The 18560-nt window shown below is 39.2% G+C and overlaps 2 protein-coding genes across 3 annotated transcripts in view; both read right to left on the bottom strand.

The window, feature by feature from the left end:
• Nucleotides 1–2002: 2002 nt before the first annotated feature.
• Nucleotides 2003–18560, bottom strand: part of LOC308078340 (uncharacterized protein) — a 42839-nt gene continuing 26281 nt past the window's right edge. For both annotated transcript variants that reach the window (XM_080419464.1, XM_080419465.1), the window contains exon 4: nt 2003–2053. The gene's annotated coding sequence lies outside the window, so the exon portion shown is untranslated. The remainder of the gene's footprint in view (nt 2054–18560) is intronic.
• On the bottom strand, nt 10309–18122 carry LOC308078344 (CD9 antigen-like). The gene is made up of 8 exons (XM_080419470.1): nt 18035–18122; nt 15673–15766; nt 14194–14312; nt 13722–13796; nt 13300–13413; nt 12819–12890; nt 12347–12430; nt 10309–11736 (listed from the first exon to the last, which is right to left on the bottom strand). The coding sequence occupies exons 1-8, from the start codon at nt 18089–18091 to the stop codon at nt 11686–11688; spliced, it is 666 nt and encodes a 221-aa protein (XP_080275596.1). The 5' UTR covers nt 18092–18122; the 3' UTR covers nt 10309–11685.

Below are 18560 nucleotides of genomic sequence, written 5' to 3'. Positions count from 1 at the left end.
TATCTGAGTGGTATGGCTTATCATCAGTATATACTGTATATTCACTGAAGAACCAACACATAATTTGTAAACAGCAAAAACTTTAAAGGGAATAAAATAAAGCGCCACAATTATACTTTTTTCTAAAGCTACAAAGTGCCTTTTCTTCCCAGAGGAAAGGCCATGGAGTTCATTCTCCAGGGAGCATGAATGTGTTTGGCTTGTGCCCATTACATTTTGAGAGAATGTGTGGAAGTGGATATTTTGACCTAATGGTGGTGCTAGAGAAACATGTGCATCATACAGTAAGACCACCTCAATCTGGCCCGCTGGCCACAACGTCCTCAAAGGAAAACAAAATGATCCCCCAAAATTATCTAAATTATAAAAGGCAGCATTATGACCATTACATTTTGAGAGAATGTGTGGAAGTGGATATTTTGACCTAATGGTGGTGCTAGAGAAACATGTGCATCATACAGTAAGACCACCTCAATCTGGCCCGCTGGCCACAACGTCCTCAAAGGAAAACAAAATGATCCCCCAAAATTATCTAAATTATAAAAGGCAGCATTATGACAACAGATTTCAAGGCAAATTAGTTTAGCTCTGTTCCAATTAATGGTAATTAATATTTAACATTTGAGTACATATCTGTATTCCATTGAGGCAGGTATGTACTCAAATGGTAAATACTGTAGGCCTAATACTGTACATGTTTGTTTATAAGTGTACAAGACAGGTCTTGTCTGCCTTGAGTCCATGTCCATAACATAATGCAAAACCTCAAAGTAGCCAACAGCTTTTAAGAAATATGCATATTGTAACAGAACTTTCTGTTGTTGTGAAGCAACCTTCAGACCTGGGAAATAGCCGTACTGTAAATCAATCTGTTTGTCTACCAAATTCATACAGTTGTAACATAATTCAGCTCTACTATAAGTGTTTGAAGTTTCAATTCAACTGTCCATGTGTGAGGCCCTTCCACTTTATCGAAGTCGGGATCCTCTTGGCCTCTTGAATGAAATGTCGCCCAGCTGTGCGTTAGGCCTATAGAGGAAAGCCCAAGGGGGACCAAAAGCCTTCTTCCTCTGGGGAGCATGAATGTTCTCAGTAAGTTTCATGGCAATCTATAAATTAGAAGATATGTCTGAAGTGTCTGAAGTTGTGCCGCGCTCTCGCCACCAAACTTTGTTGACACATCCTTCATGTTCTGGCCCGAGGAGCATGAAGATGCCCATTTTATGCCCAAGTGGGCATTAACCAATAAGCATTTAATTGTCCAAAGGACCACCACAGCTGTACCATAGTGTAAACATCAATGTGAGAAAAATATATTTTTTCTCACATTGACTTTTCCAATTCTAAGTGGGTTATTCCTTCAGAACTTCATAGTTTTAACCACATGACTAGAGGCATTATTCTGGGCAAACATTCTGTAACGTTGTGTTCATCAAGCAACAGTTTTCAGGAGCACACTTTTAGTTATTAAATTTAACACTATCTGTCTGACTTGTACAGTATGCTTGAGGAAGAGAAAACATTTCAGTCAGCTCCATAAAAGATGCAAAGTGATATACCGTTTATTTACATACAGATTTATATTCAGATACAGTTCTGCAATTCTGTCAGACCTATTGAGACCTTTATCCATCGAGTAAGTAAAGGCTTGATCAGATTGGAATACAAAATTATTCAAACAAATTGGAGAATATACAGAAATTCCAGGTGCTTAGAGCACCATTTTAATTAGTTTTAAATTTATAATTTTAAAACTAATCAAAAGACAGTTTTGCAGGACAAAACTGTCTTTCACTATGCAATGGAGAGTCCTTTAGGCTAAACAGAAGAACTGGAAGAAAACGTTTTCCCTGCATGATATTCCAATTGCACCCACAGGGGGGTATTAGAGAGCTAACTTGTTTGGGGAAACTAGTCGGGCATTGGTTGTACAATAACAATGTTGGAACACTGGGAGTGATGTATTTAAAGGACCACAAAGGAAGCTCTCAAGCTTTTATGTGTTTTATTCTTTTGACAGTTATGTACAAATACATGGTCATGTATAATCCACCTTTAATACAGAAAAATACAAAATATGCCTTGTAAATTCACTCTGAACTAAGATTTTGGGCTGAAAAATCTAAGAGCTGACCCCAATGCAATCTTATGCTCTCCTCTCTCCCTCTCTGCAGTGTTGCCAGGTCTGCTTATTATAAGCCACATTGGGCTTGTTTTTCTGTAAAGTTGCTTGTAAATAATGGTAGTTGCGGGTTGCAGTTGTGAGCTTGTAGATCGGCTATTTTCAAATAGCCAACATATAAATATGCACATTGTTTAATGGCTGATATATATAGGTTTGAAGTGCTCATGTGGCCTTGTAGTCACTTCTTTTGGGCTTGTTTTCATAGACCTGGTTGCTTATTCCTCCCGCAAATTCTGGCAACACTGCATTGGACACCATACACCCAAAGTTTACTTCATATGTAGGCTCTAGCCTTTGATTGCCTTTCAATAAAAAACACATTTCATAGACATACGTATCACCTACATGTTACTTCAAGAATTTTATATTTTCATATTTCCTGCGTAATCCATGATCGCACAAATTGTCTTCTTTGAATAGACTATCATCTTATATTCAAACACAATTGACACAAGGAATTGACACTCTCCCTTCCGCTGATAATAGGACATTTGAATCACAGAGATTTGTTGAGAATTAGGAGAGAGGAGAGGGAGACCTCTGAATGTTGTGCCATTCTACGCCCTGGTCGTCTCCCGACATGTCCATTGCAGGCGCTTGCTCTACCAATTACAAATTTGGCATATAGAGCCAGGACCCCAAAAATGGGGTCATCACTACCATCTGGGGGGAATAATTCTCATAGTGATTTTTGGGTAGGTATACACCCCTAGAGCTAGGAAAAATGTGATAGCCTTGCATCGGTGGTAGCTATCTGTGTGTTATCACTCCTTTTATAACCACAAGCCAAAACACAGTTTTCAAAATCCGAATGAAGCATTCTACTTCAAACTGATGGTTCTATCTTATTATTGACCCTCTCTCTCTGAAAAATGGTTGGGATAAAGCTCAGACTATATATTGTCCAGAAAGGTTGTTAAAATTTGCATATCTAGAATATTTTTCTATAACAGGCAGTGACAACATAGTGACTATATGTGACATTACATAAGATGTACTTTGGTTTTAATGAAAGATGGAACACAAAGGGTTCCTTTGTAAATTACCTATAGATTTAAAACCATGTTTACATACATAGATTCTAAGGAAATGTATTATGAAATTCAATAAACAGAATATATTGCAATGTCTAAGAAAATATCCAAAATGGCCACTAAACACACGCCTGGCAATTTTTTACTTTTAATCCGCTTGTCTTAGAATACCTCTGTTTAATACCTATTTTTTAGGGTTTTCATATGTAGAATCCATTCCTGATGTTATTTTTTTAATATCAGGTCAATCATGTCAAAGGTCAGGTCAAGGTTAAAATTGACCTCTGGGAGAACAACAAATGGAAACAACTTGAACATTCATGGTTCACTATTCATGATTTTGTTTTGTGAAAAGTGTCATTAACATGTCACAAGAACTGGTATTCATAATAACATGAATGTAAAATGATATAATCTAATGTCAAATATGTATCTTTTGCAACAACATCTGTATTCTCCAACCCACATCCTGTTCTACCTCATCCTTACAAGTATCCTCCTTATTAACATCACTCCTCATCTGTAGCTTGAACATATCATCAGTAACCATCTTCACCAGAGCAGTTACAGTACATCAGTGATGTACTTCTCACTCTCTGTGCCCTAAATTGATATTGCACCATGTCACATAGCTCTGACGGTGGGGTCACCCTTAGCAATGACAGGAACAAGAATATCCTAGATCTCCTATCCAAATTTTGTGACATCAAACGACTTGTCAGGTGGGGCTTGGTGGTCTGCCACTTTCCACAACATCACTTGTAAATAAATGAGCCCACATGTTGTGCAACAGGTTGGTTGGTGTTGGAGGAAGGGCCATTGACTTGTGGCACCCACCTCACCCAGCACATCAGGGTAGCCTGGGAAGTTCCCTGCCAGCAAAGTGTAGTGTGCTCTGATCTTGCCTTTGTCATACATATAAGACTGTCCCATCCCAATGCTCCATCTATACTTTACACTGTAGGTCCACCTGATACACCCCAATACACAGCATACAACAGGACAAGAACATCAGTGTAATCACTGAGCATGTGTATCACACCCTTTCCAGAGATGGCTGCATCAGGGATATAGGAACTCATGGTGATGTCTGCCTCATCATGACTAAATGCAGTATCTATCGTCAGCACTGAAGGTGTACAACATGCTCAACGGCTTCTGCTTAATGTTCTTACTCTTCATGATGACATCTCATGTGGGTAAAGGACATTACTATTCACAACAGCATGGGGGCAAATTAGCCAAGGATGGGATTGAAGAGATGATCTTTCTGTGTGTGAGGAATCCTACACCCCAATATTTTATGACCAAGACACACCAGTGCTTCAACTCTCCCTCTGTTTCTGCACATTTTGGGGAAGGCTTCAGTCCACTCCACTCACATGCATCATGACAGCATCTTTCCTGATCGTTATGGCAGTCTGCTCCCCAGACTGGTCAGCAGAGACAGTGATCCAGAATCCATCATGGTGCCGACAGACAAGGTCTAGCTTAGCCTCTATGCTATGGCATGGAGCACATGCATCTTCAGCAGGCACTGGGTTAGATATCAAGCACACTGCACATGGCCAGCATGGAAGAAGTGCTTCAGTCATGTGCTTCATGAGAGAAAAGGTGAAGTTAATGTCAATGTGTCTCCCTGCGCATTCAAACTGGTGGATGTGAAGTGTAGGAAGAAGTTGTCTACCCACTGTCAGCCAGTAGGATGGAGATGTGCAGTGTCCAGGTAGGCTACTGCTGTATCTGTTCAAATGTCTTTGGCCAAGTTGATAGAAACCACTTCAGAGTGCTGCTGATACACTCAGGACTGACCACTGAACTTGCCTGTCATGTTCTGCAACCACATGCATTTCCACTTCCAGTGCTGAACCTTGCATCAGTTTTGCAATGCAGCTGAAGAATGACTGTATAACATGCATCCCACCGGGATGCACAATTACATTATAGAGCTTATATACCTGCAAGGTGTCAACAAACGGCTCCATGTCAATTGTGAGGTGAATAGGGCCTGCTGTACATGTCAACCAGTGACCATATCTGCTGCCTGCTTGGACACCTGGTTGGACGATAAGGTGCGAGAGAGACCTTGACCTGACCTTTAGCACATAGGCCAAAGACTGACCAGCAAGTCAAAATATAACATTAGAAATAGATTCTACACCTATGAATGCCCCCCCCCCCCCAGGTCCCCATATGAATCACGTTCACGAAGTTCACAGATTCCCTCACACAACTGCAATATTTTGTTGTTTTTAACATAATTTAGTACAATGGAACATCACCATGGGATGGACACCATCTTTAATTTGGCAATAAAAAATTAACTGATGGTAATTTCACTGTTTCAGCCATATTTCTTGAACCCTAAGACCTAGTTTTAGACACCAAAACCACCTTTCTAGGTTGAACAGTATCATAAAGCCATTTAAGCTCCTGGCAGTCATATTGGACGCCATCTTGAAAATTATGGCTTTACGAGAAATATAATTTCCTAGATTTTTTTGTATGTTCTTAAGCATGCCTAGACGTACCAGAACCAATTGAAAAACCTTTTGTATATTTTTTTGGGTGGGGTTAATAGTATGTTTTCATATATTGACCCATGTAATTTTCGCCTAGTGTTATAACATAAAATGCATGATAGCACCCATAAAGCTACCATTGGTGCAAGGCTATCACATATTTTCTAACTCTAGACATGCATACCTTGACAAAAATCACTATGAGCATTATTCCCCTCAGATGGTAGTGACCAACCCCCCTGGCTCACGGACTAATAGTGGAGCTGGTTTTAGATTCCGCTATGCGCTTTCCAAAACGTGTCTGGACAAAATAGCAATTTTGGGGATAATGCAACAACACGCCCACAGGCACACCTCCAAGCGCAAATAACAGCGTCCGTCGGCATAATGAATAGCGGGGTAGGGACCGTTTATGGACGGTGCCAGCTCCCTTATCCGTATTTCATGGGTAGTGGGTAGCGGGCAGTAGCCTAATTCACGGCTAGTTGTCAGCGGGTGGGGGTAAAGCAGTGCAAATTATAGGGCCCTCCATGTCTCTCCAGCTCTTTATTAAACAGAAAATGCATTTTCGGGTTGGGATACCAATTTGATCCAATCAGGATAGAGAGCTCAGTCAGGATACAGCGAAATTGGTGATAGTGATGACACAAGTGAAATTGGAAGTGATGACACAAATAAATGAGCAGACAAAATTGGAACTAGAACACTATAAAAATGAAGCTGATAAATGGGTATCTCTCCTGATTGGCTGAAATGTTGTCACCTACCTGAAAATGTATTTTCTGTTTATTAAAGAGCTGGCGAGACAGCGTCACGGGGAGACTCCTGTTACTGAACAAACACTAGCAATGATTACTATCAGAGTATAGTGCTTTAACCTTTTAACAAAACTTTCTGTTTCAACCAAATGGTAAGGTAAGTGATATTTTTTGGTTAAAACAAAAACTATTTTGTTAAAAGGTTAAAGCACTGTATATTCTGATAGAAGTCATTGCTATAGAGTGTTTGTTCAGTAACAGGAGTCTCCCCGTCTCTCCAGCTCTTTAATAAACAGAAAATACATTTTCCGGTAGGTGTCAAAAGCTCAGCCAATCAGGAGAAAGTACCCATTTTTAAGCTTCATTTTTATAGCGTTCCAGTTCCAATTTTGCCTGCTCATTTCTTAGTGTCATCACTTCCAATTTCACTTGTTTAATCTATATCCTGATTGAGTTCTCTATCCTGATTGGATAAAATTGGAAATTAAACTGAAACTGAAACTAAAATGCATTTTCTGTTTTATAAAGAGCTGAAGAGACAAGGAGACTCCTTTTACTGAACAAACACACTATAGCAAAGAGTACTATCAGAATATAGAGCTATTTAACACTTATTTTAACCAAAGGAAATCACTTACCATAATTTTGCCGATGGAACCACGGCCACACTAATGTCCGGGTTTAGACAAGAGTGACCCATCAACATTTCTCACTGCCCCCCCCCCCCCAATCAAAGAAGTCTTGATCACACACACTGAGCTTTCATCCAAGACCTTTTGTGAATATTTATGACAAGTAGAGTGGTCACTGGAGCTCTTCAAAACCTTTAACCACACACATTTTCCCACAATTTCCGCTGTGATGGACATTTAATGTAATACTTTGTGTTGGGATATGTCACAGAACATATTGTAATTTCAGTGAAATTACCTTCAGTTAATCATTTATTGTCATCCAAGATGGCATACGTCCCATTGTACTAAATTTCGTATAAACAACAAATGAACTGTCACATTTATGTCAAAGATGTTAAACAGTTTTGGAAGAATTTATCATTATTTATAGAATTACTTAAATAACCACAAAGCAGCGAAGTTACCCAGTAGGCTAAGCCAGGTTTACCAGCCCATTATAGGCAATTGTTGTCTTCACTATTCATGACACACAGGGAGCCAGTGTAAGGATTTAAGAACTGGAGTGATACAGTAGCCTATGCGTCACTTTCTTGGTAAGTGGACTCGAGCAGCAGCAATCTGAATCAACTGCAGTCGTCTGATTGATTTGTTAGGGAGACCAGTACACTAGTCAAGTCTACTGATGAATGTATGGACTAGTTTTTCTAGATCCTGCTGAGACATAAGTCCTTTAACCTGTACCTGTTTTTTTTTGCAATATGTTTTAGGTGATAGTAGGCTGACTTTGTGATTGTGTTAATATGGCTGTTTAAATTTAGGTCTGAGTCTTGGCGAGAGGTTTCTAACATTACCCATTGGAGCTGAGCGCTTTGATTGATTGATTGATTGATTGATGTAGTTTATTTAGAAAGACATGAGAATAGTACATGACAGTACATAACAGTACATGGAAGTACAAAATCACAATACAAGGTCTACTAAACTGGAAACCCTCATTAAGCATTACGCTTGTTTAAGATGAGAACCCCATGCACACAAATCATGATGAAATATAAGAGGCAGGCAGATATACACACTACTATACAGAATGTCATACAATCAGCTTTCAGGTTACTGGTATGACGAGAGAAAAAAAATATATATATATATATATACAAAAGAGGAAAATGAAGGAGGGGGGGGGGGGGGTAGGGAGGGGTAGGTTAAGACTTAGACAGGGGCCATTTTCGAATTGCAGCCTCCTGAAGGTGTATCTTTAGGGCAGTTTTGAAAGTGAGTAGGGTTTTACACTCCTTTACTCCTTTTGGTAGGGCATTCCACATTTTAGATGAATAGCATGAGAACGAGCGCTGACTTTTAATCATACCAAAACATTATCTACAGACATGTATCTTTAAAAAAATTATAAGTAACCTTTACCACCTGATACACCGATATCTGGTCTGGCCCATGGACTATAAGTAAAACAAACCTGAGGCTGCGTTGCACTGTAGGCCTACTGAATTCTTTGTTGATTCTTTGTACACCAAATCTCTTTACCAAAATTAGCTAACAAGAGCTTGTAGATTGTAAATTTTTTCAATGTTCCCCCCAGAATATGCTGGGGTTCTAGTGGTCAAACGTCAAGTATAACATTTTTTGTTTTTTTTTCTCTCCAATCTGTCCAATCTATTTTCATCATGACATACTGTATGTTAGGGGGAAAGATTTACACATTTATGTACCATAATATGACATAAATTTAATGTAAGGTGCTATGAATTAACAATGTAATTCAGGGGTGCTGTGGATGAAAATGTTATTTACACCCTCTGTCTTGTCTTGATAATCAGAAGAAGGCTTTTGTATTCATTTAAACTAATCAGAGTAATCATTGTTCCTTCCTGGGCCAATATACTACAGACAGGATATGTGTAGTGAATGGTTGGAAGCCAGGTCAAGATGACAGTAAAATATATACACTTTTATTATTCTTCAGTCTTAGGTCTGCAGTGTGTAGTTAAAATGATTAAAGTCTTGACAACTATGACTTGTGTTGTTAACAAAGAGAAATGTCATTTAAGGAAAATATTCAGTCTTAAAGTAACTGCAACTTTGTTGATTCATTGTATTTCTAACTGCTGTTTGCAATTGTGAATGTATAATGTGTGTGGACTTAATTTGAAGTTAATAAGATGTTAAACAAAGATTTCATAATATGAGCTTGTGTAAAAGTATAGTTTTATAGATAAGGGTTAAAGTAAATTGTCACATGTTTAAAATCTAGGCAGATGCTAATTCCTTGTGATGACTGAGAGAGGCGGGCCAAGAAGCCTTTTGTTTCTAAAAGCTTGTTTGTGAGTGGTCAAGACGGAGGACAGAGAGGAGGTCCTATTTCAAATGTCTGTCTGTATAAAGTATGATGTTTGGTGATTTGAGTTACACTCTGTGATTGGCAATGCAGGTGTCACGTCTATGGAAATAAATACATTTCTGTGGACAAACCCTCTTTCGAACTGGATTCTTGTGTATTCTTGCACTTAGGGAATAGTGATTTTCCTGCCTGATCATGACCAATTTACGACATAGGGGTGACCTGAGCCTAAAAGGTTTGAGAACCACTGCTTTAGACAATGAACTGCAACTAATAAGTCGGCTCTATCGTAAAAAAAAACTCTCATAGATGAGACTGGTTTATCTATGGACTTGAGAAAAGTGTTGGAAAAGTTACTCAAAAACAGTAATATTATTACCCATTACTCGTTACTTGTTTAAAAAGTAATAGTATTACTTCACATATTACTCCCTGCGAAAACTAACTTGTTACTTATTACTTTACTTTCTTTTTTCTCGCCCCCAGTAATTGCATCCTTTCTCCCCAATTTGTATTTTCAACATTAGCAGTTGTTTTTTCTGCAGCCTACATTGTAAAATCCTCATTGTTGATTTAACTCCAAAAAGTGTACTGTACACATGACATGATGGGTCCATTTGGCTCCATTTGTACCCTCATTTGAATTAAATTAACACTAAGACTTTGACTGTGTATGAATTCATAACTTACAGACTAAATGAAAACCACACCAGGGCTCAAACTGATAATGAGACATGAGACAGATAATGAGAATCTTTGAACAACTTCTGTTGTTTATTAAAGCAGTTAAGCTTCAAACAAAGCGCTCGGCCATATGAGGCCAACATGTGCCAGTGCATTTCAATGCAATCCAAAAATATGCACATTAGCATAACAAGTTTGTCACAGTGACAGTAATGAGTTTAACAAAAATAATGTGTTAGATTATAGGCTAAAACATTCTGTATGGCTGGATATTTATGGCGTGCATCATTATAAATCTGGTGTCCTATAACTTGCCAAACAAAACCTGGGTCAGGCTTGACACATGTAAATAATCCACTGAGCATTACACACAAGATGTGTAGTTTTTATAAAGTGCTTCAGTTAAACTACAATAATTCTGGAAAAAAGGCTCCCTCAGCAACACATGGTTTCTGACAGAATGTGGGAACCCAAACAATTTGGCTATAATAGCCTATTAATGTTGTTCAAAACAGTATACTGTATTTGACATTTATATATTTTTTGACCATTAATTTTCTACATTTTGAACTATTTGTAAAAATGAAATGAATTATTTTATTCCAAAATAACAAAAAGAAAACTACAAGCACACAATGTATCACGATGCGCCATGTTTTGTGCTTGTAGATCAGGCAATTTTGCTATCTGTCATGCGAAGAACAGTAGGACTTAAGTGGTTAGAGAGAAGTGGGAATCTATTTTTTTATAAATGTTCAATGGACTTGATTGAGAAAGTGTTTAACAGAACTTAAAGGGTTAGTTCAGATTTTTTGAGTATTTTCTGTAGGAAATATTTACCATTAATGTAGTGGTTGCAAAGGTATTAATTGATTGCCCGAGTCCCGTGGTCAGAGTTATGGTCCGGTTCTGATGAATATGAAGTAGTTCCGGTAGATTAGTAGATTTGGTGGGGGCCGCTCATTAGAAATACATTTTTAAAAAAAACTAGCGTCATTTGTATTGTTGACCTATTTCTACCATATAGTGCAGGTTTCGTTCAATTTCGACCCCTCTGTCACATGGTACTAATGTTTGTGTCCAGAATCACTGCGCCGCGGCAGCCTACTCACGCATAAAATATATGACACAAAAAATCGGGCAATCAATTAATACCTTATAACCACTACATTAATGGTAAGTATTTCCTACAGAAAATTCTAAAACAAATCTGAACTAACCCTTTAAGAGCACATTCCACCACAAAACCCACTGGGAAAAGGCATGATTGGCTGAGGAGGGGAAAAAGGGCGCGGCTTCCTGCCACAGTCCCGCCTTCTTATAGAAACCACCAACTGTTGTCCCACAACTCTGGTAAAGAAACACTCCGTGAGTGAGTATACTGTATGTGCATGTGCACATACAGTGCGTGCGTGTGTGCGTACGTGCGTGCGTGCGTGCGTGCGTGCGTGCGTGCGTGCGTGCGTGCGTGCGTGCGTGCGTGCGTGCGTGCGTGCGTGCGTGTGTGCGTGTATTCATCCATCCTTAGCACACAGCAGCGGTTTAGTGAAGGCCAATCCAAATACCTGAGGAAAGACAGAACAGAGCAAGTGTGCTGCATGATTTGTTGTTGATATGAAAAACAGTAGGCTGAATTGTTTGTTTACATACAGTATGAATAGTCTCGCGAGCCAGACTGTTGCCTCCCACAATTTTCAAATACTTCCGTCACACAGGAGCAACGGAGGCTCTGAAAATGATCAAGTGATAAAGCCTCCTCCCCACTTCTGTTTTTTTTCCGTCTTTACAGTTGCGCAAATGTATCCGAATATAAATCAAAATCATCTAAGCATAATAGCTTGAATGGGGAAAAAAAATGTAAAGATATTTTAAGATATATTTTCGTGAACGGAAATAACGAACAGATGGTAGCTTCCCGTCTCGGATTTCGGGAGGTGTAGTTCCAGACTCTATATCGCATTCGGAGATTGTGGAATAATTGTCTGGCTACTCGAGACTACATACAGTATGCTAGATTGTTTGTGACATAATATATATTACATACAGAAGGCTAGATTGTTTGTTCACATAATATCTATTACATACAGAAGGCTAGAATGTTTGTTGACATACAGTAATATCTGGACCCCCAAAAGAAGTCTGTCTTTTGGTAAGGACCCAGTCGTAGACACTTACCAGGAAGGAACCAGTACCGATGCCCAATCCAGAGATGATTTTCACTTGAAAATTGAAGTCTTCAGCAATGGCAACGGTGCATTTCTGTTGTAATATATTATTAATAATATTAATAATCTATTTATATAGCACAATCAAATAAATAAAACAGAAAAGCAATTATACAAACAATAATGAGTGAAATTAAAACAATAAGAGCAAGGCAATTAAAACAAGCACATGCAACGATTAGATGCACTGTGACATCTTTACTAAAAAGGCTTTTTAGTCAAAAAATAAATAAAATCGATTAGTGAGCTTGGGGCCTTGATGCAAATCCCGGTCACCCATGCATTGCACAGATGTACTTCTGTGCTTATGGCTCAGAAGGTTAGGTAAGGTACTTTTAAGGTACTTTTTTCATTTTGTATAGATTTTGATGTATAGATTTTGGGAAATAATGCTGTAAATGATTATCTAAAATCTACCTTACCTTAGGATAGGAGGCGCGGGCGCCGGTGCAGCAGCCGTTATTTGTCCCGGTTCCGGTTCCACAGCATTGATACTGTTACAGAGGAAACAAGGACCCGTAAAAAAAATGTCCCCTTTTGGTGGAAAAAACACCAATTTACAAGTATAAACACTTGTCCAGTGAGTAAGTGTACACTGAGAGTGTATACAAAGTAGACCTGAAAGAGTCTCTCTCAGATCTAAATGAACACTCAGGGCTGTTGTCAAGCCAGTGTCAGCTCAAGGCACTGTGTGTGAGTGTGTGTGTGTGTGTGTGTGTGTGTGTGTGTGTGTGTGTGTGTGTGTGTGTGTGTGTGTGTGTGTGTGTGTGTGTGTGTGTGTGTGTGTGTGTGTGTGTGTGTGTGTGTGTGTGTGTGTGTGTGTGTGTGTGTGTGTGTGTGTGTGTGTGTGTGTGTGTGTGTGTGTGTGTGTGCGCGCGCGCGTGCGTGTGTGTGTGTGGTCACCGCATCGTGGATGAGGTTGAGGTTCTTCTTCAGTTCCTCCGCTTTCAGTGGGTTTGAGTTTTTTGTGCAGTTGTTGTACTTCTCTGTATAGAGTTCTGTTATGTTCTTCACCAACTAGAGAGAGAGAGAGAGAGACAGAGAGGGGGAGGGAGAAACAGACAGACAGACAGACAGACAGACAGACAGACAGAGAGAAGGAGAGAGGGAGAGGTGAAGAGGCAAATTAATGTGTCTGGCCAATTTTATTTTACATGGGAAACCAACAACGAATATGGTGTGTGTGTGTGTGTGTGTGTGTGTGTGTGTGTGTGTGTGTGTGTGTGTGTGTGTGTGTGTGTGTGTGTGTGTGTGTGTGTGTGTGTGTGTGTGTGTGTGTGTGTGTGTGTGTGTGTGTGTGTGTGTGTGTGCGAACGTGCACTTACAGAGGCTGAATTTTTGAGATCCACGATGCCCTTACCCACCTTCCCAGCACAGATAATGAGCAGGAAGAAGAAGAACTGAAACAGAAGACAGATAAGAGGATCAGAACAAAGCAGGTCCATTATCTTATAAAATATGTTATAGTTCAAAGGCCTATGCACCTGTGAATAATATTTTTTTACCATAGTGGCTTATGTTTGGCACGACAGAGCTCTATAATAGGGTGAATTACTTCCACTCTTTCTGGAAACAACAATAATGTTAAAAAGTTCTCACTCCAGATTGGAAAAAAGTTGTATCCTGACATGAAAATGAATTTCCCGCCTACTAAAGAGCTGGAAAGACGGGGAGACCCCGTTACTGAGTGTAAACACTCTATGTCTATGTCTATGGCAATGATTACTAGCACAATATAGAACAATTTAACACTTAATTTAACAAAGAGATAGGCCTATTACAGACAGAATGACTCACCAATCCCAGAAACCATTTCTTTTTCTCGGATTCCTCGTCCATCCAGACTCCATACCATCCGAGGAAAACCACAACCGTCACCAAAGCCCACATGAGGATCATCTGGTACATATTTCCCCCTACAGTACAACATAAAATATAAATAAACATGTATAAACAGTAACACACACACACACACACACACACACACACACACACACACACACACACACACACACACACACACACACACTAAACACTCTGAAACACACAGAAGTGCAATTTGTATACACTCAGAAATACTCTCTGTTATGACATCCCTTATCAGCCAAAGTCACACTGCTAGCAGCCTGTACGTGCTCCAAAAGAACCCAGCCGCTCATAAGACGCAATGGAACAGTGGTCACGACACTCTGTCCAGTTTTATAATGTTGCAAAGGGATTCTGTTGCACCCAATCGCTTCTCGGGATTCTGTTGCACCCAATCACTTCTCAGCGATTGGGTGACAGATTGAAGTGTAAGCTACAGTACATACCGATAGACGGCCACTACCTGCTTTGCATAAAGACCAATAAACTCAACCTCTGTGTGTTTGTACTGTGTCTGTCAGAGTCAGACGTCAGACACAGTACACACACACACACACACACACACACACAGAGAGTACAGTAACCTGCAAATGAAAATGCATGAGCCACTGAAAAATATATAATATTAGTTTCGGTGTCCAGTGTTTTGACACTGGACACTAGTTATACTAGCTACGATAATGTGATAAAGTTCAAATTAAGGACACTTAGGGGGCACCAGTTACAGTGGTTACAGGCTTGGATGCAGCCTGACAGCAAGTTCCGAGTTCGATTCTCGAGCCCGGCGGACCGTTGCTGCCTGTCACTCCTCGACTCTTTCACAGTTTCCTGTCAAATCTCCATTCTACCATCAATAAAGGCAGAAAAGCCCCAAACATATCTTTAAAAAATAAATAAATTAAGTAAAATTAAAGGTAGGGTAAGGGGTTTTCTTTGGCTAAAATAAGTGTTAAATATAATTGATAATGTATTTTCTGTTTATTAAAGAGCTGGAGAGACAGGGATACCCCTGTGAATGAAAAAACACTCTATAGCAATGATTACTATCAGAATATAGAGCTTTAACCTTAAAATATCACTTGCCCTAACTTTAAGGACACTTAATTCAATAATGAAATGTAACACAGTTCTCTTATGTTCCCATTAGTGTCCCCCACTTCCTGGTCCAATCCATCACCCCTGCTTGATTGCCTTGTACTGTTGGTCATCACCAGTGTTTTGAATTGGAGCAAGAGAAGGGAATGCATAAGTGGGGAGACGTGAAACTTTGGGGATATTGAAGGCATTCTGGATCAGATGTAGTGGATTTAAGTTAGCATGCTGGCGGACCAGCAAGGAGTAGTTGCAGTAGTAAAGCCTGAGGATTGATGATGATCTCGTTAAAACAGTAAAGATAAAAGCAGACCATACTGGCAAAGAAGCCTGGAGAGCCTTCGAGTAGATGTATGGTCACGGGTAGAAAACACAGCCATAGTACTAGAGCCAGTTCAGCTGTAAATGCAGCCTGTGCGCGCACACACACACACACACACACACACACACACACACACACACACACACACACACACACACACACACACACACACACACACACACACACAGAGGGAGAGAAAGGAAGGGAGACAGAATTGACACAAATGTTCTTCTTAATTATTTCAAAATCTTATCATCATAAATCTGCATTGAGAAGTCTGTAATCATGGAATTATAGATATCAGTGCTTCCTTGTGTGTCTCAATCTCCTTAGGGAACAACTGTTATCTGTTAGAAACAGTGTTAATTTTGTCAACTAAAACTCTAACGAAACATTTTCGTCGACAACCTTTTTTCACTGATGAAAACTAAATAAAAACTAAGCTATGATGACTAAAACTAAAGATATTGACAATTTTGTCAACAAATAAAAGACTAAAATGTTAGGGAGGGACTAGTGGAGAAGAGATCCAGTAGAACTAAGACATGTCATTTTATGTTTGGTAGTGCTCGGGTGTTGTGCCATGAAGCAGATCTACAAGCTCACAACCCGTCGCAGCGCGACTCGTTGTGAGCTTGTAGATCGGCTATTTTCAGAATGCAACCAAGTGTAAAATCAGGCATTACTATGCCATCATTACGACGGCCAAAATATTTTTTGGTCGAACAAAATTGACTGTAGATTTAGTCGACTAAAATCTGATGATATTTAGTCGACAAACTACACTAAAACTAAAACAAAAAAAATTCAGATGACTAAAATAGGACTAAAACTAAATGGAATTTTATTCAAAAGACTATGACTAAAACTGACAAAAAATTAACACTGGTTAGAAAGGAGATTCAAATACCATGCAAAAGCTGATCACAGAAGCAAGAATGGGTGAATGTAATGCACAATCTATGTAAAGCGCTTTAAGTGCTATATAAATCCACCATTTACATCAGAGACACATACAGTACTTCCCACAGATTACATACACCCAAAGTGAGTTTGAAAACATGACCAACGACAAAAAACTCCCATACCTACTGGGAGAAATACAACAATGTGCGAACACAACATTTGTGAACTGTTGCAATAAAAGAAGGTTAGCCAATGGAATACAACTACCTTAAGGACTATACTAACCATTGAGTGTCCCGAGTAGACCTCTAGACCTACTGCATATATAAACAGAGCTGCTACCTTTCAACTTATTTTGGATCTGAGGCTTTTTTTGTATACTATTTAAATAGTTGTGAAAAGAAATGTTGCTATTTGTCCCAAAGTCACTGCAAAAGATTGCTTCTATTTGTCTCAAAAAGCTTTATACCCTGTACATATTTTCTTGCCTAGTGTGACAACTCCTACAATGTGTTCATTGACCAATAGAATGATAGCAGTCTGGTGCCCACTGCCCAGGTGCATATAATGAACCTGATGACTATGGCAACAACACCCCTGCTTTTTTTACATGCTTCCCCCCCAATGTGAACTTTACAAAACACGTTATAAAACACATGATTGTCAGCTACTTGTTGTTAAAACCAACATTCAATGTAGGTTGAGGTTACATTGTTACAGTTCACAAACAAATAAGCAGGTTACAGTCATGTGCTGCTCGGCTCCTAGGAGCACACTGTGGACTGATGCACATGCAGTCACACTGAAACAGCCTCCTGAAAGGCAACAACACAAGACTGTTTTGGAAACTGTTTGGAAATAAAATAATGCTTTTGTTTCACTGCTAGCCACAAAAACCTGAGCGTCCTTGTCACTTTAGGGAACCAGCACAGAAGGTAGCTACAACATACAAAAGTCTAGCAACTAAGGAAAGAGAGCAATTCAGATCATTCAGATCGCTTTTGTTTGTATTTTCTCTCATGCCACGCAGTCGCAGCTGGCTAGCACCCTGATTTATGTTTAGCTGGCTGATTTATGTTTGAACATTTCCACCAAAATCTGCCAAAAATATAGGGACAGAAAAGTTGAAAGTCGTAAAAAATACCTGACTCAGACAAAGAAGAATAAAATCAAAGTAATATGCATACACCCATATGTAGGTACTGTCTACCCATTTGTCACATACTGTACCACCAGTTCTTTCCTTCTGAAAACACACTAATAATCAGCTCACTTTTACTTGTACATTATTTCTGAACTTCTTGTATAGTCAGGTGTCAATCCATGTGGTGCAGCAATAGAAAAACAAAAACCAGCATATTACTTGAAACACAAACTAGCAATGAACTACATGGATTTTTATAAACAAATTGTGACAAAAGTATAAACTTGTTTCAAAATGTTTGAACTCACCAAGACCAGGAGATTAAAGATGGAGAGAAGGATTTTAGGTATAGTGCAACCGCACATTCTGACAAATTTGTAATTTATATGTTTTTTGGCGACCTGAGGCAGATAATTAGACCTCTATTCCTTTTCTTTCCCCTTTTATACAATAATGAGGGGGGTGGTCTTAGTGAAACAGCAAACAAAGCAATTTCTTGGGGCCTCTCTAAGGCAAAGAGGAAGCCCTGCTGGCCCCACCCCAGTGGTTTTGCAATTTCAGCTGCCATCACCCATCAGGAGGATCTGATCGAGATATCTCGTCAGTTGTTATATCATAAACAACAGGTTGTTTATAATTTTACGGGCATTGGATTAGATCCCTCTTTGAAATTAAAACAGCAATCGCCGGAGTCACATATTTTGATACTAGCTGAATAAAAAAAAGCTCAAAGATTTTATTACGAAAGTCCACGATGGTGTTTTTTTCCCCCCACATTTTTTCACATGATAAATTCTATTCATACAATTCTTCGTAATGTAATTATGTTTTAAG

This window comes from Gymnoscopelus braueri (genome assembly GCF_963280865.1).
Source record: "Gymnoscopelus braueri genome assembly, chromosome: 22".
NCBI lineage: Eukaryota > Metazoa > Chordata > Actinopteri > Myctophiformes > Myctophidae > Gymnoscopelus > Gymnoscopelus braueri.
This window is presented reverse-complemented; position numbering and strand designations above follow the sequence as displayed.